At 41.2% G+C, this 27,274-nt stretch overlaps 1 protein-coding gene across 1 annotated transcript; it reads left to right on the top strand.

Moving 5' to 3' along the window:
- TNFSF11 (TNF superfamily member 11) lies at positions 1-22,489 on the top strand. The gene is made up of 5 exons (XM_018908684.3): positions 1-313; positions 8,507-8,674; positions 15,104-15,149; positions 15,232-15,330; positions 20,511-22,489. The coding sequence occupies exons 1-5, from the start codon at positions 95-97 to the stop codon at positions 20,930-20,932; spliced, it is 954 nt and encodes a 317-aa protein (XP_018764229.2). The 5' UTR covers positions 1-94; the 3' UTR covers positions 20,933-22,489.
- Positions 22,490-27,274: the final 4,785 nt, after the last annotated feature.

The following is a 27,274-nucleotide window of genomic DNA, read 5'->3' as shown; positions in this document are numbered from 1 at the left end:
AAGAGGTGCCCGGCCGGGACGGTGAGGTTGTTTGCCGGCGTTGGGGAGGTCGGCGGAGCCGCGTGTGGAGCCGTCGGAGCGGAGCGGAGCTGCGATGCGTCGCGCCAGCCGAGACTACACCAAGTACTTGCGCGGCTCCGAGGAGCTGGGCAGCGGCGCCGCCCACGAGAGCGCCCCGGCACCGCCGCCGCCCCCGCCGCCCGCGCACCCGCACCCGCCGCCCGCGTCCCGCTCCCTCCTCGCCGCCCTCGTCCTCCTGGGGCTGGGGCAGGTGGTCTGCAGCGTCGCCCTCTTCCTCTACTTCCGAGCTCAGGTAAGCGGGATCTGGCGCGGGCGCTTCCCGCTGAGGCAAGTGCGGCCGCCTCGCACCCTGCAGAAGAGGGCAAGGCCCTCGCGTCGGTGCGATTGAGGGGATAAATTAAAGAAAAGCAAGCCAAAAAGTTTTAGAAGACGCTTATCTGCCTCTAAAGTTGATCAATTCTGAGAGGGGTCGGGCCGATGGGCTCCCAGTGCCCTGCCCAGCGTGTGCTGTGCCCTGGTCACTGGAGCTGCTCAGTAGGCGGGGTTCCAGGTAGCGCTCCGGGCATCGTGTGCGTTTTGGGGTACCGGCCTATGAGGTTGGATATGAGGGGTTTCCTGACTCAAAAAGCAGTTTTGTCATAATCCTTCATCTAAAGTTTCGCAGGGCTTTGGTTTTTAATGGTCAGCTTTCAGTTATCCACTGGAGAGAATTTTGGCATTGGGTATTAGACAAAGATTCTTCACCCAGAGGGTGGTTGGGCACTGAAACAGGCTCTCCAGGGAAGTGGTTACAGCACCCAGACTGACAGAGTTCTAAAAGTGTTTGGACAGTACTCTCAGGCACATGGTGGGATTTTTGGGGATGGTGCTCTGTGAGATCAGGAGTTGGACTCGATGATTCCTGAGGGTCCCTTCCAACTCTGCATAATCAGTGATTCTGTGACATGGCTGAGGTCTTTGGCCGCCTTAAATGTTTCACCAGCAGGAGAAATGACTTTAAGGACAAAAAGGATCGTCGTGCAACACCACTCGTGGTGGGTTTGTCACTCAGGCTGCGCAGGGGCGCTGCAGAGGAGCTGGGTTTGTGTGCACGTGGGCATCGGCCAGAGGTGCCTGCCGCGGCTCAGGAGGTTTTTCTGGGATTCTGGGGATTTCTGGGAGAGCCGCATCTCACCTGCCAGGCCTGAAGTGTGCCGGGATGCCTCCTCAGCAGCGGCAGCGGTGCGTGCCGAGGGGAGCGCGGGGAGGTGTCGCTGTGGGGGCAGATAAGGTGATGAGCGGTTGGGCTTTCGGAGAGCAGAGGAGTCAGCTTCTTGGAAATGGCTCGGCTGCCTGGATTCCCTCGCTGCTGCATCTCTTGCCCTGCAAAGCTGAGCCCTCTCGGAGGAAGTGGGGAGCTGCCAGCTAGTTGGTTCTCAGGGCCGGGTGTTAGATTTGTGCTTGGCTTTATTGTCGGATGCTAGCTAGTTCTGTTGATGTGGGTCTGACTGCCGTCATGGAAGTGGTGCTTCTGTTGTGTGTACTTTTCATTTGAAGTCGGCAGAGACTGGAAACCTGTTTCTTTCGGTTTACTTTCTAGGTAGAGGCACTTGATCTTCAGGTAGCAGGCTGGATTTCTTAACTAAGTGCACTCTGAAAGCAGGTGTTGCACAAGTGTATACCCACTTAATCAGATGAGTGACTGTCAAATATACAGTAACGCTGCTGATAATTTATTATGCACACTAATTCATATTTTCTTACTGACAATGGCTTTGTGTTTTCCGTTTTTTCGAAAAATAAAATGGAACGGTGGTACAGCACTTAGTTAATCATAACTTGTATATTTCAGAAGAGTGACATCTAATTTCTGGGACTCATTGTAAAGTAGCTTAAAGCTACTTGTTTGCTTGACAGTGAAATAAATTAATGCCTGCTTCAACTTGTGACAGGGGAATGTTTTTCACTCCAGATGTTCATGAACCTGAAAAGACATTCTTGTCAAAACACAGCTCAGAGATGCACAGCTGTGTGTGTTCATTAGGGGGCTCGAGAGCCATTGCAATCAAAACAACTAATCAAAGTGTGCCCCCTTACAGAAGACTCTTCCTGACAGGCACACATGAAACCCTGACGTGCACCTAACAAAGGGTAAAAAGAACCATAATGGCTATTTTTCTTCTGCTTCCTTGATTTTAAAAAATGGCATGATTCAGGTGTAACTCTGCATTTGACAGCTTAATTCTCTTGCTAGCTTCTTGTTCCTGTAGATTTGGAGTAGTGCTATTGAATGGAGTCTTTCATAAATTTGAATTTCCAAATCGTCTAAAGAGGTGATATAACTCAATATAGGCTTGACTGAAGTCATTGCCTAAAAAATTTTAATGGAGAAAATGTCATCAATGGAAAATAGAGCAATAAGTATACCTATTAATTAAGTACATAGTTCAGTATGAGAAGATATGATAATTCATATTTGTTCACCATTTCTAATTGTGGAATAAGATGGAAAAACATAGTAGGTCCTGCAGCAGTTAATTCTTATTTCACACTCTTTGAGATTTATTGTATTTAAATGGGACTTGATCAGACCTCTTTCTTTTGGGAAGATTTCTGTGACATTTGATTTTATTAAGCTACTTCTATTTGGCCTTTTCAGTGTAAATTTCAGCTATCTACATTTGTACTTTAATAACAGAATTTAATTATTTTTAATTAATTTTGTTGAAATAATGAGGCATTAGTAGTTAGAAGCTGTGCATGAAAAGATTTGAATTGTTTACTTGGTAAATTAAGCAAATGTGAATTAGAAAGATTTGACTGTATAGGCTGATATTAAGAAATTATATATCTTCGAAGCTGTTTAAACCTTATCTAAGAGTCTGAGTAAACTCTGACTCAGTTTTACCACTCACATTTTGTCTGTATTCGCATAAAATCATTTGGGCTGGATCATGACATCGTATAAGCTGAGACAATAGTTGAGGTTTTGGTTTTTCCCTAATTTTGTTTATTTTGTGGCTTGAGCATTTGGAATTTCACAAGACACATAACTAAGACTGACACTAGGTTTTCACGGGTAAACACATGTTTGTGGCCAAGAAATAATGCAGTGCCATGCATATGAAACAATGAGCTGGTGTGGCAAAAAAGAAAGAAAAAAAGTAAGCAACAAGTTTTAATTTTACCGGATTCCCATAATAGTGTATGGGAAATGTAAGAACATTAGCATGTTTTATCTTTGCTTTTTGGTCTGTCCTGTGCAGTGTACTGAATCCAAGAAATTAAACAATAAAACAGTGTATCGGTCTTAAGCATTTATTTTGCCTGTACTTTGAGGAATACTTTATTATCTACAAAAATGCTGTGAAAATTTAAAGATACTCCGAGCAGCTGGAGGTCATCACTCAATAGAGACTCATGCACAGCACAAGGTGAGAGAAGTATTTTCTTTAACTTTGATAAATTCTGAGGTAAAGTCTCCAAAAGCTTAGCTTTTAAGCTTTTCTTTCTGGCCCATTTCCTTAGTGCACTTAGATTTCAAAAAAGTAGGAATCTGGTCTAACACTGACTGAGCTGGAGGGCAGTGAAGCAAATTGAAAGTACTCAAAATGAGATGTGGTGGCTGTGTGTCTAATGCCCACAGTTTAAGCTAGACCTCCAAGAGTGTGCACTTTTCTTGTTAAAAGAAGGTCTGTACAAATTTTAAGCATTCTACTAGATTGAAGAACTCACAGTTGGATAAATGGTGACCTGGAAGTCCAGTTTTTATTGTTATTTCATGCTTATGTGGAATTCTTGTGGTATGTTTTCAAACTATTACCTTTCAGACTTCAGATGAAGTTTTGTGAGCGTTGTGGCTAACAGAAAAAAACAGCTTGCTGTTAACATCTTTCAGAAGCCTGAAAGAGCCCTTTCTTGGTGCTTAGGAAAGGTCAGGAAGTGCAAAGTGATATTTGATAGTCTGGAAAGTGGTTTAAGTTTGAAAAAAAGTACAAGTGTAGATTTTAAAGATTTATTGTAAGGAGGAAGGAGGAAGTATTTAATGCAATATTGTAACAGTGCATAATTGATGCAAAATTTAACAGTAAAGGTGGGTGTGTCTCTTAAAACCAAACTGAGTCCTTTTTACATCAGAAAATTGGTTCTTAATTCTGTAAGTTAATCTAACCCATGGTGCTGGAGTTCATTTTGTCTGCCCTGAAGTGGCTGAATAGAGTCCAGAAATGCAACTAGAATGATGAGAGATGCTGAAAGCTGGGGGCACTGAACAGTCTGACCTGATTTCAAGGTCAGGCAAAGCAGATATTAAAAATAAGCTAGACACTCCTCTCTTTAGTTTAATTCCTCTAGGGTATTTAGGATACTTCACACTTTATAAATCTTTCTCCTTTATTTGTGTTTGCATCTTGATATTTCTTCCAATATTAAAAATTTAAGACTTTTTGCTGAAGATACCCTGCCCTGCAAGTTAGCAAACTGCTTGTGGTATTTCATCATAATTTTCTAATTCTTTAGAAGTTCATCTCAAAACTCTCTTGGAAATTTTTTCTGTGCATCACTACTTCCCCAGTTTTGATCTGTGCTGGGTAGTGCTTGTTTACAGCCATGGCAGTTCAGTGCCTGTTCTTTGTAAAGGCTTATGATGCAGGATTTCTGAGAAGTCCTTTTCAGGCAAGTGAGCTGATTTTCATAGTTAAATGTGGTGAAGACTATTCTTGAAGGTATTCTTTGAAAAAGGTGAGGGCAGCAGGTGGGTTAGCTAGTCCCAAGATCAGAGTTTTCACTTATCAAGCAGTAACTCTGGAGACTTGCAGTTTTTGTCAGGGTGGGCTGCACAGCTCCAAGTTGCTGAAACCATCAGCTGCAGTGCTTCCATTAAGCCTTCAGTCTTTCACCTGTAGGTGCAGAGATGCTGAATTTCTGTCTTAAGCCTTGAGCAGATAAACTGTAAACAGAGCAAGGGATTCTGTGCAATCTGCTGTTACTGTTGTGATACAGCATTGTGTGACACATTTGAATGCTTGCTGATAGCAGTTCGTCTGTGCTGGCATGATTTGTCAGGCTAGAAAGTCTGGCCTTTAAAAATTTCATTATTTTTGTGCTGTAAAACCTAGTGTTCTTGCCTGTAATTCAGAAGATGTGTTTTAATAAATCCAAAACTGGGATAGTAGTCTCTGTCAGGTAGAATTATTGATACAAGTTGGTATTTAATGGCAGCTATTTTCTTAACTTTCTCTGTTCTATTCTGTGAGTTGTGTAGAAGGGAGAAGACTTAGATACCCAGATCCTGTTAAGAGACATCAGTTCAGTCATGTGTCTAATGATCCCAGCATGAGAGGTTGCATTCGAAATAAAGGGTCCTATTTTGGGTCCCTCGGTACCAGAAGTGTATCAACAAACTGGAAGGTGCTCAGCAGAAAACCACTGTGACAGGTAGGAGCCATCATGTATAAAAGAATGGAGAGCTGGATTCTTTGACAAAGAAGGTGAGGGAAGCTAATCACTGCTTTTAGCTACCTGAAGACAGTCAGGCTTTTCAGAAACATGCAGCAGAAACAAGAGGCACAGTCATAAATTGGACCAAGGATTCAAAACCCAAGTTTTTTTTACACACTAGAAGTAGTAAAGTTTTAGGACAGTTTGTCCAGAGAAGCTGAAAGTCTTCCTTGATGGACATTCCCCAAAGCTTGTCTAGAAAAGGCCTTAACCCACCTGGCCTGAATTACAAGTTGGCCCTGCTTCAAGCAGGGGGCTGGACTAGAGACACCCAGGGTACCTTCCAACCCATGTCATTCTGCATTAACTGCCTTTTAGCAGCTGTTGGTAAACATTTTGTGCTTCTCTTTTTTTATTATTATTTCTTTCTATTTTATTTCTTTTTTATTATGTTTAGTTTATTTTAGTTGATTTTCTGGGCTCTGAGTGCAAGTGGAACAGAATGTGAGGGATGCTTGGAGAGTGCAGTTTTACAGGCAGTTGAAGCTAGTGCTGCCTTCTTGATATTTCATTCTTATGCCTATCCCTGGACTGACTCCGATGCTTATCTGATATATCTGGAGTGACTTGGTTTTGGGGAGCTAATCTTAAAGGAAATTAGGCCAGCAAAAATTCCTCCCTTGTTACTGATTTAGAAGAGGAGACTGAAACCCAGGAATTAAATTCTGTGGTGAAGGGGGTGAGAGCAGAGAGGTGCTGGCTCAGATCTCCTTATGCAGTTAATGAGGCTGCACTGCACTAGCTGACTTCAGAAGGCATTAGTGTAGGTTTTTAGCACTTAATTCATAGAGCTGCAATGGCTATACACAGATTTTCTATGGGGATTCAGCTGTATCAGACCATCACAGGAAGATGTTACTGCCTCCAAGGCATTCCGTAACTCATCACTACCCCTCTGGTCAAAGCTGTGGCATCTTATGATCTTCAGGTGAACCTTCTATGACCTGTTTCATTCCAGATCTGCAGGGGATGACTGAGACAGCTAAACCAGGCTACAGGATCTGACACTGGTCTGGATTAACTGGGCAAAGAGCTTTCCATCTGGAGACTTGAACAGAAGGGTGGTGATGGAGGAGGCAGCATTTGCTACTGCTGTCTGTGCAACAAATGTCTCTCTGCTGTATGCTGCTATAGGGTGGCTGCCTGGGTGGTGTAGACTTAAATTCAGCTCTGTAATCCTAACCTTACACTTTTAAATTAACTAATTTTTTTTTTTTTTGGGGGGGGGGAGGGTAGGGAGTTGAATTTCTGTTCCTGTGAACAAATGATATGCTTGATTTACTCTAGCTGTTTTGTATTGTGAAAAACTTCCTTTTGATATGGTGTTTTGTTCAGCTCTGTGTTAAAGGAAGCTGAACACTAGGCACCATCCATAATATCTTGGTATTTCTGCATTGCAGTTACAAATAACCTTTTGTAATTCTCAGGTAAAAGTGTCCTTTCCAAATAAAAGACAGAAGTCCATCTTCTTAAATAGGCCAGCTGAAACACTTAGGGAGCCTAGACTAAGAGTTTGGGTGCAAAAACCCTTCTTTAAGCCTGAAGTAAAAAAATGTGAGTTGGGAGCAGTTTCTGGGAGTCCTAGGCCATCTCTGAAAGATGTTAATCTCTTTGGTGTAATGGATTTGGAGTGTGTGAAAAAAAAAGGGTGAAATGGTTTAAAAGGTTTTTGTGCAATAAAGTGCTGTCAAGGTACAATCCTAATCCTTGGATTATCTTCCAATTTATCTAAGCAATAGAACACAGGATTTAAAATATACTTGGTTCAGTTACAAAGAGCAATTGATAAAAATGTATTGCAGATATTCTAAACTTACCATGCCTTGCCCAATGATGCAGAGGTGTCTTGTGGTGCAGTTTAGTCATCTTTAGGTCTTTAACTTTTGCTGTCTTGCTGTCTTTGGGACTATTTCACACAGCAATATCTCTTGCCACTGTCATGGCTTAATCCCAGCTGGCAACTAAGTGTCAGACAGCTGCTCACTCCCTGATGGCATTCTGCAGAGAACTGGAAGAGTAAAAGTCAGAATTCATGTGTTAAGATAAAGAAAATTTAAAAGGTAAAGAAAAAGTTGCGCACACAAAGGAAGCAGAATATGAAGGCAGGTGTTTAGCCATCCCTAGGACAGTGACATGGGAAGACAAATGCCATCATTCCAAATGTCTGCCCTTTCCACTTTCCCCCACCTTTATAATCTGAACATGATGCCATGTGGTCTGGAGTATCCCTTTGGCCAGTTCTGGTCAATTGTCCAGGCTGTGTCCTGTCCCAGCTCCTTGTGCACCCCCAGCCCTCTCTCTGATAGGTTGGGGTGGGGTGAGAAGCAGAAAAGGCCCTGACTCACTGTCAGCCCTGCTCAGCTGTAATAAACACATCCCTGTGTTACCAACACTGTTTTGGTCACAAATGCAAAACACAGCCCCATACCAGCCAGTGTAAAGAAAATGAACTCTATCCGCAGTGAGGGCATCCATCAAACAGTTTCAATGATAGCTGACTGACAGCTTCAGTGATGTAATTTCAGTGGTAAAATGGTTTCAGAGATAACTTCTCTGTCTTCTCTTGAGAATGATGTGCTGTGCACACACATACATATTTTCCCCAAGTTTCTCTACTTGACATTCATGTGTCATCTTACAAACAATAGCTTTTGAGGTAAGATAACTGTGTATGTTTCCTGCTAAAATAACTGTGATATTGCCCTGAGTGGTTGAAATATGGAATTCAAAATTACTGACTTTTCCATAAGTATGGGGCAGTCTTTCAGGATTTATCTTTAACTTTTGAAAGTCTAAGCTAATGAAATAGGCAGCACCAGGAGGTAATTCATTCTCCTATCTCACATGTTTGTTGGATGAAATTAGCCCTGATGTTGGGTACTTTTTTCTCTCTACACGGTTTATAATCAGAATTTAGATAATAAACTTAGCCAGGGCTAAACTTCTATGTGGTTGAAAAGTGTCTCTGACACTTAGAACTGTGGTTGTGCTTATGTTTTTGTTTCAGATGGACCCTACTAGAATTTCAAAAGAGCATGCACACTGTGTCAGAACACTTTTTGGACACCAAGAAAGTACAGATTTGCATGATGCCTCCTTTGAAAGTCAAGAAGCGAAGTTAATGCCAGAATCCTGTAGAAGTGTGAAACAGGCTCTCCAAAGGGCTGTGCAGAGGGTAAGTGGCACAGACAATGTCTTTATTTCATGGTCCTGTTGAAATTAAAACATTTTTTCCAAAATCTTTATTCAGAGGTAAGTTCTGTAAGTTGTTTCCTGGTGTTTTTTCCAGGACTGTATTGTATTTGCTGATGAACCGGGTAGTGGCTGACCAATTCTGTATTCAAGCACATTTTATTTTTCTTTTAATAAAGGAAGACTTGAAGTTGTACTAAGAAAGCTGATGAAAGTCAGGTGGTTAGCCATTCTGACATTTGGATGGGCCTGAACAGTTGTCATTTATGCTAATAGGTGTATAGGTTTTCCAGATGCTCGCAACAGGTGTCAGTTCCACATTGTTTTCAACGGAATCTTCCAAACAAGATTCTCTTAAGATCATCAGCCAGCAAAATACTGCCTGAAGGAAAAGGAGATGGCATTTGCTCTCATTTGCTTTTGTTTCTTACTCTGGAGTCCAAAGTGAGGGTCAGTTCCTGCTTTGGTTTTGCTCACGTTGCCAGTTCTGTGTTCTGTGCAGGCCATTCTCACATTGGCAGAAGACCTACTTGGCCATAGTGTGATAACTGGGTGGTCTTTGTCCAGGAATTGAAAATGACAGGTTATTCCCAAACACAAATGACAAAAGAAGTCAGCCCTAATGAAGAAGCCTAGGCAAGCTGGAAATATGCCTCAATCCCCTTTTATTGCAGTTACTGCCTTTGATCTCTTGTGTTCATGATAGTGTTTAGTGCTAATTATGGGCTGTGTAACAGATGGATGTCTGCTATGGTATTTGGTTTTTCTGGCTTATCAGGCCCATTGCATCTTTACTGCCTCACATCTTCATAGGACTGGCAGGTTTTCATTAAGGGTACTACATTAGATTTGAGCTGAACTCACATTTGCTTTAGCATGAACTGTACTTGAGTTAAATTTACAGCATTTGAATTGTGCTAATGTATGTTTGGTTTTAACTGAGAACTCTTAAGTGACAGATCTTTCTGTGAACAAAACACAGAGAGGCATAGGAGTCCATGTTTTATCCCTTTTGCTAGCCACCTCCTTCAAGAACTTAAGGGGGAAACAAAGGGTTATTTCTGTAGTATTAGTTCTTTCCTCCTGCATTTTTAGAGCCTCTCAGGCTGCACCTACATATGTGCTGAGTGCTGGGCTGCTGCTTCACTCATGACAGAGGAAGGAGCTTGTTACAGTAAGTCAATGGGGAGCCCTGTGTTCTGGTTTTTTGCTGCTGGTTACTCAACAAAGGCACTGGCTTTAGCTGAGGCTTTGTATCCTGCCAGTCTGGATGGAGGTTAAATGCTGCAATGTCCGTGGCCAGGATAAGTAGTGAGTAGGGATAACTTTTTTGGCTGATCACCATTAGTTTGAGAACAATAAAATTTCCCTTGCCAAAGTAATTAGACTCTGAATTTCCTTTGAATGCAATGGAGTTTATTAAGCAGCTGCACCAGTGGTTTGGATGCTTTGTCATCTTGTATCAATGACAGAGAAAGAAACAGATAGGAAGGTGCTGACCTGAGGCTTTTTACATCTTGTCAGTACATCAGAGAAGTGAAAGTAACAGCGTCAAGGCAGAACTATACTTTATCATCATCTGTAAATTATGCCTTTCAGTCACCCTGCAACAATGAAGAGCAGAGATGCAGCTGTAACTTCCTTGCAGTTGGACACACTTCTCTGTGTGTGGATCCAGCTAATGTGACTTAAAGGAGGTTTCCTGTTGTCTGTGCTTTCTTGGCTTTCCTTAAGGAGAATAAAGAATCTGACTTATGTGTGTTTTAAGAACTAGTATCCTTATTTGAACTGGCAGCATGCTAAGTGACTAAAATGGAGCATTTCAAAATACCATTTATGTTTTTTGATTTTTCAATATATTGTCTTTTGCAATTCGAGCTGTTCAGGAAATGAAAATAGACAAATTTCTTTTGCTCAGGTTTATGGTCTGGTTACAGTTTCTAGCTTCCTGTGCCAGTTCTCATCGGTTTTCTTTGCACACCTGTGGACAGAGTGCTTAAATGTAAAGCAGAGATTGATGTTGAAAGTGGAAGTGCTCTTATGAAAACCAGTGTAGTAGAGCTGCAAGGTCCAGCCTAGAAATACTTGTCTCCTGATAAAGTAATAGTTCTTTTCTTTTAATCAGAATCTAATGATTGATTCCTTAACATATTCTGTGATAAAAATTCTGTTTAAGGAGCAGCTTACTAAGTAGAGAAAATATTTTCAATATTGCATGTAAACTTTCAAGCAGACAAATAATATGCTTTCATAGCCAGTCTGTTTGCTTAATTTTTTTCCATGTAACCCTAAAAAGCTTTTGGCAGTCCAGATGCTCTAACCACAGTCCTTGTGAAGTCTGTTATGAGCCTGAAGTAGAAAGGACTACAAACATATCTTGGGTCAATCCATAAGTAACTTTGCTTGGCAGTGCTCCCAGGTTCTAGCTGCTTGTGCAGTTCAGGCATAAGCTGTTCTCCCACATGGCAACAGAGTGCTTTGCTAGACCTCCAGGGCAGCATTTATAAAGAGATCTATATACTTAGCAGACATTTAAAGAGCACATAGTTATGGACCAAGTAAAGGTTTCACAAGTGATTGCTGTAAGTTGTAAAAATTTCACCTGCAATTTTGTGGGTTTCCATCCTACAGTCTTATATGCCTTTTTTTTTTTTCCTGCAAGCAGTAGACTACTCATTTGGAGAGTGGTTTTATTGCTGGTCTCTGAACTACAGTCTGATGAATATAGGTTCATGTACTTTTTATTTTACTTCCTTCCTGATTAGCATTCTTCAAATTGCTGAATTTCCGGCAAGAGAATCAGATGCTTCTTCCTGGTATCAGCTGTACTTAAAGCACTTGTTAATGAAAGAGTCAAGTGCTTTAAAGAAGCTTTAAGATCACATCTGAAGCAATAAGTGAGTGTCCAGAAGTTGTCTTCTCATTGTTCTCTAAAGGCTACTTAGAGCTGCTCAAAGTAGATACTGAGATATTTAGATAAAAGCTAAAGGAGACTAAAAGCCTTTCACAAATGTCATGTCTTCAGGTGTAGCCTTGTCTCTGCATCCTCAGCACTGGACATAAGTTCAAGAGGAACAGATATTTTTGCAGCCTGCTGTGGATGGGGTAGAGAGCAGTTCTCAACTTTCCAGGCACTTAAAACTTGATTTTTAGCTTTAAAATGAGAAGGTTTTGGAGCTTCTTAGTGGCCTCTCTTTTTTTTCTTTTTAGATGAAGGCAAGAGATGTTTTTAATTTTTGTGACTAACTCCTTGTCTGTTGTTTAAACAGTGAGTATGTGGAGGAGGTTGGAATGTGGGAAGCAGGCCAGCAGAGTTGACTTGCTGGGCAGTGAGCAAATGACAAAGGTGTACAAGTGCAGCTTGTCATAAGATCAAGAGTGGGGTGATTTTTGTGTACGGTTCTGCTAAAGATAAGTGAACAGCTTGGTATCACACATGCTTCTGTGGATGGCAGGCTTAAGAGAAGTTGCTGGTAATGTTTTGTCAGCAGTTTTCATACCATTATAGCAGTGTCTTAGTCACGGGTTCTGTTGAGCTGTTTCTGCCTCCTTAATGAGCCTCTACGTTGTGAGTAAGTATGAGATACCTAAGAACATTCAGGAGCTAAAAGCCACAGTTGATACTTGGGTGATTTGAGAAATCACAGCTCTTAATTCCTTGCAGTAAGAATACCACGGCATTTTATAATCCCATTAAGAGGCTACCTTTAGACATCCGCTGAAAATGTCCTTCAGGGTCAGAAGCAAATATAGTAAAAGGCTGTAAGGTAGGCTGTGTATCAGCACCTTGGAACTGTATGAACATCAAGTTAAAAAAAAAAATCAAGAAGTCTTTAACTGCTTGTTCTTTAGAAGGAAACCTACAACTCTAAATCTGTTTTCTTGGGACTAATTAATGTGTTTTGTCTTCATTTTGGAAGCTGGGGCAACATAACAGAAAGAATATTAAACTTTGATGAGGCTGGTCAGAATCAAGTAAAGAACTTGACACTAGTCTGGAGCTTAGGGAGCTGCTGGAGGATTTTGTTTTCTGGCCACAGTCTTGCTACTTCTGATCCAGTGAGAGGCTCAAAGAAGAGTCAATGAACAATTTGCTCAAACCCCACAGCCTTGGTGTTGTTAGTGCCGTGATCTAACCAGTTGAGGTAATCACGAATTCCAGACAAGGAGAGTTGTGGACCCAAGTCCTCCTGGGTAGCTGTCCTCCTCACTGAGTGGTGAAGCTGCAGATGAACAGCACCACCACCAGTTAGAAGGAAAGCAGCTCAGACTGATTTCATGAGGACCAGAGCCATTCTGTGTCAAGAGGAGCTGAGTCAGGCTGCTGGGTTTCAGAAGATGAGGTATTCAGCTGCTTAAGCTTGAGCATCTTTGGAAATGTGCAGAAGCAGAACTGAATGCTCCTAAGAAAAATGTAAGTTAAAACTAGAATAGCAGTCCACCAATTCAGGGCTTTCCAGGGCTGAGCAATTATCATTCATGGGATTTTTCTTTTGTTTTCTTTTTTCTTAGTGCCAAGTCTAGATAATAGGAGATTAAAATGTACATGGTTCTTTTTGGATCTGCTCAGTAGGCTTTCCAGGCAAGGACACTATCACATCCTCCCAAAGGAAAGGATATTGAAACAAACTCCACATCTGAGAAGTTTCCACTAAGAAAGCAAGAAGACAAATATGTCTCTCCTTCAAAGGAAAAAGAGCTGGGATAGGTGTGCTGCAGTAATCTTTGATAGTGTGGTCTATCTCCCAGGTTCTTCTTGCCTTACATCCTGTTCTCTTCAGAGACTTTTGTCATTTTTCACAGTACCTACTGCTTGCATTCTTTTGTCATCTTCCTATTTTCCACTCAAGTGTGGCTAGTGGCTGATGCTGATATGCAGCTCCTAGAATTGAACTTCATTTTTGTGCTCCTAGAATTGACATTGAAGTAGGAAGATCAGAGAAGCAAAGTGAATGTAATGCGGGAAGTGGATGCGAGTTTTGCTGCTTTTGAAGTCGTGATTCTTCTGCTTTTCTTCTCATCTTTACAGCAAAAAGCATCTTCATGATTCTTATCTATGAAATCAGCATATCTCAGCTGAAGCATTATGCTTTGATAGTCATACTACAACTTCCACACTGCTGTGGCTTTTCATTTTGGTTTAACATTTAAACACCTACTGAAAGGGGAAGGTGAGAGTAATAAATGCACCAGCCAAGGCACTATCTATTTCACTGTGGTTGCAAAACTACATAAAAGCAGGACTTCAGGTGTTTTCAGAGCAGGATTTCAAATTCTGAAACATCCCAGTGATTGAGAGCGCAGTGGGATCTGGCCAAATCTGAGATGTATTTCATATACATGGACTCAGTCAGGCCAACATCAGTGTGCGTGGCATAAAGATGAAATAAAGGACCACTCTGAGGTTCAAAGAGGGCTATCTTCAGCAAAATGTTTCCTTTTACTAAACACCTTCTTGACAGTTCCATGGTATGAGGTATTCAGAATAACAAACATATTACCCCTGTTTTTTAGAAAACCGATAGTCATGGGGAGACAGAACTGAGGGTTGAGCTCAATACTAAGACTCAGTCTAGGCTTGTAACAAGAACAGGCTGCTTAAATTTTGAAATCTGCTGTTTGTATCTTTTTCTCAAGAGGAGTAGAAGTGTGAATGATTAAAAGCAAAGCTTTTTGTGTTGCCTGATGTCTGCATTTTGTGCTGTTCTTGGGTCTGGGTAGCATAGTTCTTACTTATGTTAAAATTTATCTGCAGTTAAGAACTACATACTTTTGAAGTCTGGCACCCAGTCCCTTTGGTCCAGTGTGGATGATAGTTAATCCTTCAGTTCCTGCATACCTTGTTAGAAGTGAGCCTTGACTGTAAAGCCTTGTAGCCTTCCTTATTGGAGGCCAATGATGAGGCATGGAGGTTTTCATTCACCTCATCACAAATGAAATTCAGAGTTTAGCTATCTTTAGTTGTTAGAGTGATTACACACTAGTTCCCGTATAGAAATGCCTCTTTCTTTGCCTTTAGACTCCAGGTAATTAAATCAGTTTGTAATTTCCACTGTTTGATGTGATGCCTTCTTATCAATCATTGTTCCATTATGCTTACAGAAATATTCCAAGTACAGTGAGTAGAAAAGGTTTTAAATGTGCTGTCCCCACTAGAGTAAATCATGCAGTGATCATACATACTGGCATTTCTATCCACCTTTATTAGAACTACCAAATTACTAGGTGTAATTTGATTGTGTGTGCCTGTTACATAAATTATCATATTTACATGATTCACATCCCAGACATCTGAATGTGCTGCAGGTGGAACAGTGTCCCCAGATACATTCACAGACCATTGTAAGTGTGCAAACTAAACATTGTTACCAAACCAAGAAAGCATCAAAGCAATGTGTCCTTCTCATTTTAGGAAGTCCAGCGTGCTATGGGAAGAACGCCACCAAGACCAGAAAAAGGTAGGCATTGGTTTATGAGTAAGCAATATTTTAGTTCCAGTAAACTTGTCTTTTTGGGATAATGCAATTCTTTTATCTCTAGCTGCAATGGAGGCATTGGGACTTGAACTGTACAAGAGGAGCAAACCTGAGAAGCAGCCTTTTGCCCATCTCATTATTGATGATAAGAATATTCCATCTGGTAAGTTTGATATTTAAGTGAATGCTTCCAATACTAATATGAATGTATCGAAAGTGAAGTATATGAAGATATTTCAACAAAACACCAACAGACTGGGACTTCAGAGATGGCTTTTGATAGTGAGAATAAATTGGATGCATTAAAGGATTTCAGAGGCAGCAGGAGTAGTTGTAAAAGGAGGATGGCTCCCCTTTGTATCAGTCTTGTCCTGATTTGAAATGGTCTCCATTTCAAATTGCCCTTTTTCTTGACCAACCTCTTGAGGGGCAAATCCTGCCCCTTTGTGCTGTCTTCAGGTGAGGAAGGAAGATCTACATTGAATGCTGTCCTCTAAAGTTTCCCATTTTCCTTTGGCCTGTAGGGCCCTTCAGGAGTTTTTCAGTCCTGCTGGACACCAGCCATGAGGATGCATGCGTACATACGAGCATGTACCAGCACAGACATTGCCCAAGCTACTGAGCAGGGGGAAAAAATTGTTCTTGTGGCTTTTATCTGCCCCTGTGGTAAGAGGATGGCGTTCTTTTATCTGGCCAGAGCTCTTATTTTCTGCACACAAGTATTCAGATGGCTTTGTGAATATCCTTGCTAGTACAATGTCAGGGGAACAAGACATGAGTCTGCCTTGGAACACTTTCCAGAGGAAAAGATTAATTTCTAACATTTTAAGATAGTGTTAGAACAGTTGTAGTTTTTGCCCTGGGGCACTGTCAGTTGGGATTTTTTGCTGTATTCTCAGTGCTGTATTCTCAACAGTTGGTGTGGTAGAAGTAAACCAGAGTTTTTTCTGAAGCTGTTAGGTAGAGGATCTTAAGAAGGGATGCATTGATCACCACTGTCTTCTTTCTCTCAAGATTTGTACATTCTGCAGGGCTGAACTCATTGATAATTGAGCTATGCACATTGATTTTCTGTTTTATGTAATGAAACCAAAGGGGAATGGTGTGTTGAAACTTGAAATCTGAGATTTTAGGAGCCTGCATAGTAATACCTTGCTCTTGCTCTATTTAAAGACAAAGCACTTCTGAACAGCTTCTTGCCTGGAGGGATGGGATTCTTTCAAGTGCATTGGCATTGCCACAATCCAGAGCTTTATAGCAGAGAGCTTAAACAGCTTGTCACATGGCAGTCAGAACTTCCACAGGCTGCCTTGTTAGCTCAAATGCCTCCTGACAATCTTCTATTTCAGTCAGATTTTGGCTTTGACCTACTTTTCAGTAGGTCAATAGTAGAGGATTCAGTATCAGTAAACTTGCCTTAGCATTTTATCTTAGGAAGGTTTCTGTTAATTTGCTAGTAATAGGAACAGATCGCTTATCTGTGGAAGTGGAGTGTGTGTCACTGTTACAGTCTGTGAAATCCACCTTTTTCCGTGTGGAATTTATTTGCTGCCTACCTGGATGTTGCTGTAGACTGTAATTTTACAACTGTAATTTTCAGCAGCTGGTAATTTTTACAGTTGTGCTTTGCTGCATTGACTTTCAAGGGTGTGGCACAGCACATCTATGGGTGATGGCCAGGGAGACATTGCTCTTTTTTTCTGCAGATCAGCTCCTTGCCAGTGTGATGAGCTGTGCATCTACTCTTCTCTGATCTGGCTTTTGCCTCTTTCAGAAGAGTGTTGCCAGGAGTTAATCCATGAGCACAGCTTCTGCAGCCCTTGTGGGCATTGCAGTGAGGGGTTGCATCCTTAGGGATGGCAGGAGCCCTGAACCTGCTGGTTGTGAGGCACTTCAATATCATGCTCACTGGCATGAGGCAATACCCATTTGGCTGGGTAGCACAGAGATTAGTGACAGGCATAAAGACAAGCTTTCTCTTTTGGGAAAGAAAAATTTGCCTGAGGGGTCACCAGGGGTTTTTCCTCTCCCATCATGTTTTCTCTGACTGCAAGCTGCAATTTCTATTTTCTTCCTTGGATTCCCTGCATGTCTGAAATCCATCTGAATTGTTTTCTGCCATCCCTGAGTGGACAGATCTGTTCTTAGTATTTTAAGGTTCTCTACTGTCATCAAACTCATCCAGAATAAACAGTGCCAGGGAAGAAAAATAGTCCTCATCCCTGTCAAACAGGATTTTAAGCAGTTTTCTACTGAACACCCTTCATGAAGGGGAACTGAGCAGGGTCTGTGAGAGAACATTTTGCTTTGATTTGGTTCACAATAATGTCAGGCCTCAGGTGGACTTTTGCAGCTTGGGAGATAGTGCAAGGGAGGGGGGAAAATGACCCTTCTCAGATTGTGGTGTCCCCACCCACCCTTTGGCACTGAAGCTGTGGTGGTTTGGCTTGCTGTGTGTATTTTTTGTTTGCTGCCTTAGGTTAGAGCTGGATGCTTGCTGGTTGGTTTTTACCAGAGTTCACTATAAATGCTACCTAGGTTTTAAATGAAAACAGTGAATTTTGGTTTATACATTGATTACAGAAATTAGTCACAGTTGAAAGGGGAACATTGCAAACAGAAATAAATATAAATGTTAAATATATCATTTGGGGTGTGAATTGATACCTTTAGCTGTCTAAGGAAATGCTGTAGTATTCTGAGCTATTTACAGCTGCAGGTTTGACTTAGCTGCCCTTTGCCTCCAAAATACTTTTCAGAGCAAAGAGTACTTTGCTCCTTTTTTCAGGCTTTATTTATACCTGAAAGCTACTAGGATGCAAACAAATTGTCAAAACATGGCTCCTTTCTCTTCTGTTCCCCTCACATGATCTTCCTTCTTGCTAATTAATTTTATTTAACTCATTGTGTTAGTCTTAATTCAAGCTCACAAAAAAAGCGCAAGACATTGTTTTTTATTTATCTTCAGTTTGGGAAGAAGCATACATTATCTTGAATTCTTAAATAAAGCTTTTTGCCCTGTCTGGAAGGCTATTTTGTTCATTATCCCCCAGCCACTTCCTTCTCTGTCAACAGGACTTACCTTGTGCTGGTTTTTTCATGGTTCCAAAGTAAATTATTTCCCAGAAGATACTGTATTGCAGCACTTTTGACTGTCCCATGGCTTGGGTTATGTGTCAGAGTTTCTGATACATAACATTGATGGACAGCAGATCTGGTACTTGCATGCTCCAGTTTCCTGCACTTCCTGTGTTTCAGGGTAGTGCTTGTTTTGCTGTCTCCAAATGTAGGTGTGTTACCACCAGAAGTGCCAAGAACCTGCTTGCCTCCTTCCATTACAGGCTGCATGGCATAATCCCTACTGGAGCATCTTTGTGCTGTGCTGCTGGCTGTGGCACACCTCTTCTGGAGCTCTGAATTGTGGCAAAATGCCTGTCTGCCCCAGCACACATGATCACAGCATTGGAGTCTAGCTTGGAAGGGACTTCCAGAAGTTATCTGTAGAAATCCTTTGCTTGAAACAGAGAAGGTTATCTCCCATCATCTTTTGGCCTGTTCCCCTGAGCATCCAAATAGTGTAACCAAAATTCACCCAGAGCCCCTCTCTCAGTTACAAGCGACTGTGGCGCCTGTTTGCTCTCTTTTCCCTTCTTCAGCAGAGCACTTTCCCACTGAGGATTTCTTCAAAATTGCAGCTTGACTGGCAACTTAAAAGTTGACTTGTCAGGTAAATAGAACCTGCCTAGCAACTACCCAGTGTGCCACCAGGCAATCATGGCATGCCTTTCTGTGCTGTCATTGGTGTGTGTTCCTGTCCTGTATCTAATGTGCCTCTCCTCTGACCCAGGCAGTGATTTCTTGCCTGTCCTCCTCATCTTGAAGGTAGCCCTCCCTGCATGGGGCAGTATTTCTCCCAGACTTAGTGCTATGCAGATAAGTTCTGTAATTTCCTCAGCTGTTCCTGGTGTTTCAGAGAAGCACTCTCGTACCCCTAACTCAATATATTTTGCAGGTGAATAATTGCAGGCTAAGAGACTTAAGATCTTGCTGTCTTTTTACAGTTAATTGATGGATTTCAGATTTTTTTTTTTTTTTTGAGGCACTGCAGAGAAGTTGGCTTCTCTGTCTGTTCTTGCTTTTATAATTTCTACCTGGCTGCACTAGACCCATAGGGGAGCAGCTACTTGTGATCTGCCTGTGACAGTGCTTTTGCTTATGTCTTTGTGGAAGAATGCCAGAAGGTTTTTGTTCTGGGCTGCTGTTAAAATATTCCTCTCACATGGAAAAGCTGGTTGCCCTTGGCAGTTAGGGGAGATTCATCTTAAATCCCCCTGTTCCTACTTCCCCTCCCTTTCTGCACAGACCCGGTGGGGTCCTGGGGCATGCCTCTGCCCATGCTTGGGGGAGAGGGCACTGTGCCCTGCTGGGTGCCATGGAAAGTTTGCCAAGGATGGACTGTTTTGGTTCCATATTGGGAGAACAAGGTACTGAATATTTAAAGCAGGCATTCAGATGCACTGGGAGGCTGAGGTGTGAAGGTCTCTGCTACCTACGTGAACCCACTGCTGTGGGAGGGAGCAAGTGGAGTCAGTTGTGTGTGTTGAAAATTACTAGTGGTTAGGGGGACAAGTTGGCCACCTCCCATCTGTTGTGTTATGCCCTGGCTGTTACCCTGAATAATAAAATGTTAGTGGCTGGTGCCTATCAGGAAGTTTGTCATACATACTTGAAGTGCTGTGTGAAGTCTAGGCAGCATAGTGTGTAGTACTAAAGATACGCAACTACACTGACTTTTCCCCATTTTTTTGGTGTTGTCAAACAAAAAATATGTTTACCTTTCTACCACTACAGTCATAAGAACATAAAATATGGAAGGTTTCATAAGTTTTCTCTTTTGGGAATTGCCAGTTCAGCATTTCTTCTGAATTTTTAGTTATTCCTTGTCAACACCTACATGTTAAAGACCAGTAACACGTTTTTCACATTCTCCTCAACTGTTTGTAACTTGAATAAAGTTTTAGGTGGAATGCAATGCCTGTGCAGAGCTTGTTGCATGGTTGCTTAGCATAAACAAACTATAGGCCAAGCAGCTGTTTTGTACCATAGTCCAGCAGGTGTTCTGCTGGGAGGGCACAGTTATAAGTACCAAGCAAGATCTGGGAATGTATGGTGAAAAGAGGTGGTTTTTTTTAGGAATTTTTATAATAATTGCTTCATATTCACTTTAGCCTATAACACTCTAGTTGCTATTGGTTCTAAAATCATAGAGGTTGCTTTCTAAATGTTGGAGTTTGTCAAATCTTTATAAATAATCTTTCTTTTTTTTTTTTCTTTTATCTCCAGGAACTCGCAAAGTGAACCTCACATCCTGGCATCATGACAAAGGCCAGGCAAACTTATCAAATATGACATTCAGTGATGGAAAGCTAATTGTTAATCAAGATGGATTTTACTATCTTTATGCCAATATTTGTTTTAGACATCATGAAACTTCAGGAAACTTGACTAAAAGAGGGCTTCAGTTGATGGTTTATGTGATTAAGACAAACCTTAAAATAAGGCGCTTTGATGTGTTGATGAAGGGAGGAAGCACCAAATACTGGTCAGGGAATTCAGAATTTCATTTTTATTCTGTAAATGTAGGGGGATTTTTTAAATTAAAATCCGGAGAAATGATAAGTATCCAGGTATCAAACCCGTTGCTACTGGATTCTTCACAAGAAGCAACTTACTTTGGAGCATTTAAAGTTAGGGATTTAGATTGAATCTTTCTTTAGTGTGCTGAAAATTTTTTGAGTTTTTAGTTGTCCAAAAACAACTTGAAGAACTGAAAATCTTCTGCCACCCAGTTACATCTGTATAAGCCATATATCTCTAAAGACACATTTTTGTCCCATGCAGATTCCAGCAGGAGTCCTGGAAATATATGGAAGGGCAAAATTACACAGTTCTCCTGATGCAGTCTTAAAGCAGTTTTACTTCATTTGTCTCCACTGGCCTCACTGGAGTCATTGTGCCTTTTGCATTGATGTATTGAAATCAAAACAATTAATATTATTGAGCTTCTGTTGCCAAGTTCTGCCCTCGTTACCTTTGCTAGTTTTGGTGCAGATGTAGAGCAGGACAGAACTTGGCTCCCAACTTGCTTTTAGGGGCTCCATTTTGCTTGGGTTGAGTGTTCTGACCCTGAGACAGCAAAGATGGTGAAAGTGTGACTAATCCCATTGCATTTGATGTGGCTTTTCAGATGATGAGTTAGGGCTGGTTATGCTTTGCTGGATTAGGGTTGGAGAGCTCAGACCATGGCAGAAATGGCTTGGAGAACACTTAAACAGTCCAACTTAACAGTTACCTGATTAATAAGGCCATTCCAGGAAGAAGGGAGATCATCTGGTCTTGCAGTTCTAAATAGTTAATTACAGGTCATGTTGTTATTGTTGCACAGTTAATTGCAAATATAGATTGCCAAAATATGACGTGCCTTTAAAGTGTTACTTTGTGCCAGAACCTGCAAATACATTTTTTTAAACAAAAAGTATGTATTTTTATATTCTGTAATATCTAAAGTTATATTTCAGGTGTAATGTTTTGTGTAAAAAAAATGTAAATTATATTGTCCTATTGTATTTGATACAAAATATTTAAAATCTCTTGCTGTTTGTATATTTAATGTTTTAAACTGTTTTTATGTACAGACTTGTTAAACTCATGCACTTTTTAATCCCAATGGGAAAAAATGCAGCTATAAGAGATTGTTTGCAATTAGCAAATGTAATATATATCTTTGTACTTCTTAACTTAATACATTTCTTTCAAACTTGTCAGTATTAAGGGAGACGAAATCATACCAATGCCATGAGTAATTATACCAGAATGCTGGTCACTGGGTGCCTTTCAAAACCTGGAGGGTAATTAAGCTGGCATTATGTAAAAATGAAATAAAAAGAAATGTAGTAAGCCCTAGAAATGTTTTAGGGGTATTTATAGTTATTGAGCAGGCATGTTTTCCTACAACAAAATCTGCCAGTGTTAAATCCTGCAGTTGAGCAGTAACTTTTTTATCTTAGTTTCCTGAAAAAGTGAAGCTTATGTCATTGCATTGCCTGTTCTTGTCTCCCAGTGTAGCTTTTAAAACTCTGCACCCTTCTGCCAGCTTTGGCAGATGGATGGCAGAGTTAAGAGATATTCTTGCAGGTTTTATGAGGACAGACAGCTGAGAACACCTCAGCCATTTATACATTAGTCAGTGGCTGGCCACTGCTGATTTTAGCCAGGAGATGACCTGGGGAGACTCCTGCAGTGAGTTGTCGCTTGTACAGTGCTTGGCCAAGAGAGGTGGGTGGGTGGAAATTGGGGGAGGGGGGTACAGGGCCAGGGGGGAGGGCTGCAAATACTGAGGTGATATCTAGAGCACATCTGGACAGGGACAGCAACTTGTTGGGTAGGAGGATGAGGGAGGGTGTTGAAGTGTTTGTCTGCTCTATGGATGATGTGGGGAAAGCCCACTATTTATTGCAGTAGGAATCAAATCTGTAGGAATTGGGGCTTCATACAAATCCTCAGGCTTTTAAATTTTTTTTTTTTGTTAAAGGAACTGAGTTGAATTCAAGCAATTATTTTATACTGTATAATAAACATTTCTTTTTGATGTTAATATTGTTTTCTTACAAAATATATTTCTAAGAAAAAACCAAACTTTGTGATTTCTTTATTTTCATGTGTACCCATATTTATTGTGCAGCTTTGAGAATTCTATTCAGAATTCAGAATGTAAAGGCTGGGTATGGTATATAACTCACTCAAGAAAACAGGCATAAATCAACTATTTTGAGACAATTACAATGAATTTTATGGAGTTTTTATTTGGTTTCAGATCTACATACACCACTTTCAAGTTAGATTATATTTTTAGGGTTTGGAAATTCAGCTGAAAATGAAGGCTTCCCATGATGTTTCACATACAACATTGTCAGTTCAAACCCACAAATGACTGAGGAATCTGGTGCTTTTATTTTTTTATTTTCAGGGGCTATAGGTCACCATTATTTTTTCCTACTATAAAGATGTCCAGTGGCAGGCTGGGAGAAAAATGTCTGTTCTGTGTCCTGGGGATTTAAGTCACCCTCTGGGGAGGTAGAGGTGTGGGTTCCAGTGGTTTGAAAGTAAAGTTAGACTTAGTACCTGATTTTAGCAAATGCCCACAGATGGTGTGATATGAAGGAGGGGAGCCACCAGCACTAAATGTCACCCAAATGTCAGTGGCAGTGGGCTGTGAGTGTGTTCTGGAGAAGGTCACAGGACCTGTAGCATGTGTTGAACCCCTGAGCCCAGACTTGTTGGTTGCCTGTGCATCCTAAGCCACCAGAGCTGAGACAATGGCTCCTGAGGCTCAGCTTAGCATACATGTTCTCAATAGGAGGGCTGTAAGCATCTGAATTTCACAATACAAAATGAGGCTTTAAATTTCCCTTGTGCGACAACTTCGGAGCTTAAATGGTTTGAGGGTTGAGGTGGTTTTTGTTTTTTTTTCTTCCTTAGGATCTTCAGGCTGCAAGTTTTCCAGCACTGTGATAAACTGGGTGGAAGGGTTGTGATAATGTCCTCATGGGGCTTTTTAGGCTGCTGTGAGAGTAACAATTAGAAGCCAAGCCCTTACTCTGCTCTCTGCAAAATAGAAATCAAGTAAGAGATCTCATAATTCTGCCTGTCGTGCCTTGGTACCTTCTTAGTCTTTGTGCATTCAAAAGGAAGCTCCATGTAGACCTCTAGGTGCAGTTTGACTTTGCTTTTTATATCAGAGTAGCCACAGATTGAAAAGCTTCAGTGGTGTCATTTGAGGCCACCTGGGCACGTATTCCAAGATGATGGAAGCTGCCTGCACTACCACTGACCTTCCTAAAACCAAGTCTTCTCCCTGCAGTGTCTTTTCCTTGGTGTCTGCTTCATCAGAACACAATTAATTAAAAGAGCAGACTAATCAATTAATGGAGGGAGTTACCTTGAGAAGAGGGGGAAGTGCTCTAGGCCAATAAAAGTACCTGTGACTCTTATTTTATAATCTTCAAAAGATAATTTTGGTCTGTGGATAGAGGGTTATTATTTGCTGAAAATTGAAGTTAAAAAAATCTTACTTGGAAGTAGTTTATTTGCAATTCAGGGTATTTGTGTGCATGTAAACATCTGTATATTCTTACCATGTTCTTGCTAAGTTAATTTTTATACATGGGGTTATGGTTGCATATTTTGGCACCTAGGTACTTCCCCCCCTCCTTCCCAAGCTTGCTCCAGCCAGTGGCTGTTTCTTTTTCTGTCTATCCCACTTCCTTTTCTCTGGCTCCTTCCAGCTGCCAGTGTGTTCTGCTCACCCCACTTACTGACTTGCAGCTCCTTTTCCTTGTTGTAGCAACTGCCTGGTTCAGATCTAGGTCTACTCCCCTTTTTCTGGCCCACTTTCAGGTAGCTTTGCTGTGCCTTTTCATGGAAAATAACAAGAATTTTGTTTTTCAAAAAGAGTTTTGAACCACTGGTGCAAGGACTGATCTGAATAGGGATGAAGAAAAGTAGCGGGGAATAAGGAACCAGCAGGTTGGACACACACGAAGCAGTCTGTGCTGTCTTTTGGTTTGATATACCAGTTTTGGAGGGCTCCAGACAATAACCACATATTTTTATTCTGGTGTTAAAAAATTAGTCTGCAGCAGAACTTAATACAGATGGCAGTGTGCAGCATTTTGCTGTGGTGATTGGAGAAAAATCACACCTAAACCAGAAAATGCTCTTATACACAGGCAATTTCTTGTTCTTTCTCCCTCTCTGTATTGGTGTCTTGTCCTGGTTGCTGTATTTGGGATCACAACCTGCACACTTTGGCAACTGTTTATTTTTTTTTTTTAGCTCACTGGAGTCTGACCCTGTAGATCCCATGCCATTGCCTAATATCTCCATGTGTGACTAGCTCCAAAGTAAAGCTCAGTCTTGGAAAGCTGAGAAACCTGTGTCAGCTTGAGGTTGTTTGAATCAGATTTCAAAAACTTCTTGGCAACTCCAAATGTTTTTTCCTGGTTTTTTTTTTAGCTTTAAGTATGGATGTGCTGGGGTTTCTAGCTGTGTTTCCAAGGAAATATTTGTGCTGGGGTGGAGGTGAGGGCTTGGGTGTCTTTGATTTAGTGCTGTCTGTTCACAATCCATTTTATGAAGTTTAGGGAGGGCGTATTTTCCTTCCATTTGTTCAGGGCTTGAGTCATGGGCTGTTTTACTGCCTGCTCTCTTGTGCCACGCTGCTTTTCCCCAGACTGCACATCACCAAATGCCAATCAATTTATGCTTGGCTGTGACAGAAGACAAGCAGGAACTCCAATTGCTTTCAGCTCCCTACCTGCTGCAAGTCACAAAGTGATAGGTTCATTTTCCCAGCCTTCTGGATGGGATCATGATGTGGCTGCTTCCTCATCCTGTAGCTTCCAAGCTCCCTACCTGTCTGTATTATCAGGAGTGAGTAAGGATGCCTGGTGAGTGGCTTTGGGGACCCCAGCTCCTTAAGGAGAAAATTCCTAAATAGGATCTCCTCCCCTTGTCCCCTCCACCACAGGTGATAGATTTTGGAGGCACTGAAACATGATCCCATGGCAGATAAATTTTGGGAAACTTCAGATACTCTCTTGTACATAATTTTTTTACTTCATATCCCATCAGTGTGAAGGATTTTAACCTACTTTTTACAGTTAATTGGGATGGGTGTAGTGTTTGGAATTTTTTTCCTTGCTGTGTCCCAAAAGAACACTAGATGCTGCAATCACAAACTTCCATGGACACATCACAGTTAAAATCAGTTCACCACAGATGCTGGCTATGAGTGCAGAGTGGAGAAGACCTTCCTTGCTTGTCCACAGTTTACTGTTGTGCCTGCTCTGACCCCAGTGTGGGCTCTCCACGCTGCTGGCATCCCAGTGAATTGATGTACAGCAAATGTAACCTGTTCATGCTTCTTCTGCCCTCTGGGAACTAGTAACACATGACACTGCTTTAGTTAGCACCCATTTGCACATTGTCTACTCTTGCTCTGTGTAAACATCTCCCAGATATGAAGTTTTCTGTGTTACATACAAGTTTGACCAGCTCCCTGCTTGACCTGTAGCTTTTTGCAATGTTTGTCTCACTAAAAGTTTTTTTTTTTCTGCAGTGCAGTATCACATGCAGTGACACATCTAAAACAAAACAAGGTCCATCTGGTTTAATGTTTTATCACTCATCATGGCTCCAGATCTTGCTCTGGGAAAACATCTGCAGTTCTGGAAATGGATAGTTAGGTTATTTCTGTCCTGCTAACTGGAAGAGGGCTGGAGTTACGAGGCGCTGAGTGGATGACAGCCTTGCAGCTTAAGCCAGCTTCCCTCTTAAGCAGAAGATCCTACCAAGCTCCAACCCACTAAGTTGTGTTTTCATCACATGAAACTGAGCATATGTGCTGCACAGCCCAGGGCTCGACAGAGAGGGCTCCTCCAAGCAGGTCAAGCATGAGAGCTAAAATAAACCCGTGTGGGCAGCAGAGCTCCAGGACTGAGCCTCTGCCTTTTCTTTTTACTTTTTTTTTTCTTTTAATCTATCACTGTCAATAGAGAATAGTAAATTAAAGAATACTGTGGTAGAACAAAGCATTTTTAATTTGTTTGCTATTTCCTGAGAGCAACTGTTGAATTTACTGCCTGTTGTCACCTGTCACCTGGAAACGTGTAATTGAATTACTGTTTATGAATCTGCATTTTTCTCTAAAATCTAACAGACCTATCATACCACTATGTAAAAAGATAATTTTATTTAAACCTCATTAGTCTTATTGTATATTTAAAAAGTAGTGTTATGATTACTATTTTTCACTTACAAATGTTTTGGACTGTAGTCCAGCATTCTGCTCCCTGTAGCACTTTATTCTATTCTTGCTTTGATATCTGGCTATTTTTTTTCAGTTTGGCTTAAAATTACATTTAAAAAACATTTTTTATCCCCAAAATATGAGCCAAAATATGCTCTATGATTTATTTGAAAATATCTAAACAAATTTCCTCAATTTTACTCTTGTCCTCTGGTATATGCCATCTGCACACTTGCAG

Source organism: Serinus canaria, chromosome 1 (assembly GCF_022539315.1).
Source record: "Serinus canaria isolate serCan28SL12 chromosome 1, serCan2020, whole genome shotgun sequence".
Taxonomy (NCBI): domain Eukaryota; kingdom Metazoa; phylum Chordata; class Aves; order Passeriformes; family Fringillidae; genus Serinus; species Serinus canaria.
The sequence above is the reverse complement of the archived record's forward strand: the minus strand, read 5'-3'. Positions and strand labels throughout refer to the sequence as shown.

Coding starts and splice junctions, on each gene's coding strand:
- TNFSF11 (XM_018908684.3), top strand. CDS start 95: ATGCGTCGCGCCAGCCGAGACTACACCAAGTACTTGCGCGGCTCCGAG. Junction 8,675..15,103: donor TCCAAAGGGCTGTGCAGAGG/GTAAGTGGCACA, acceptor TTCTCATTTTAG/GAAGTCCAGCGTGCTATGGG. Junction 15,331..20,510: donor TGATAAGAATATTCCATCTG/GTAAGTTTGATA, acceptor TTTTATCTCCAG/GAACTCGCAAAGTGAACCTC.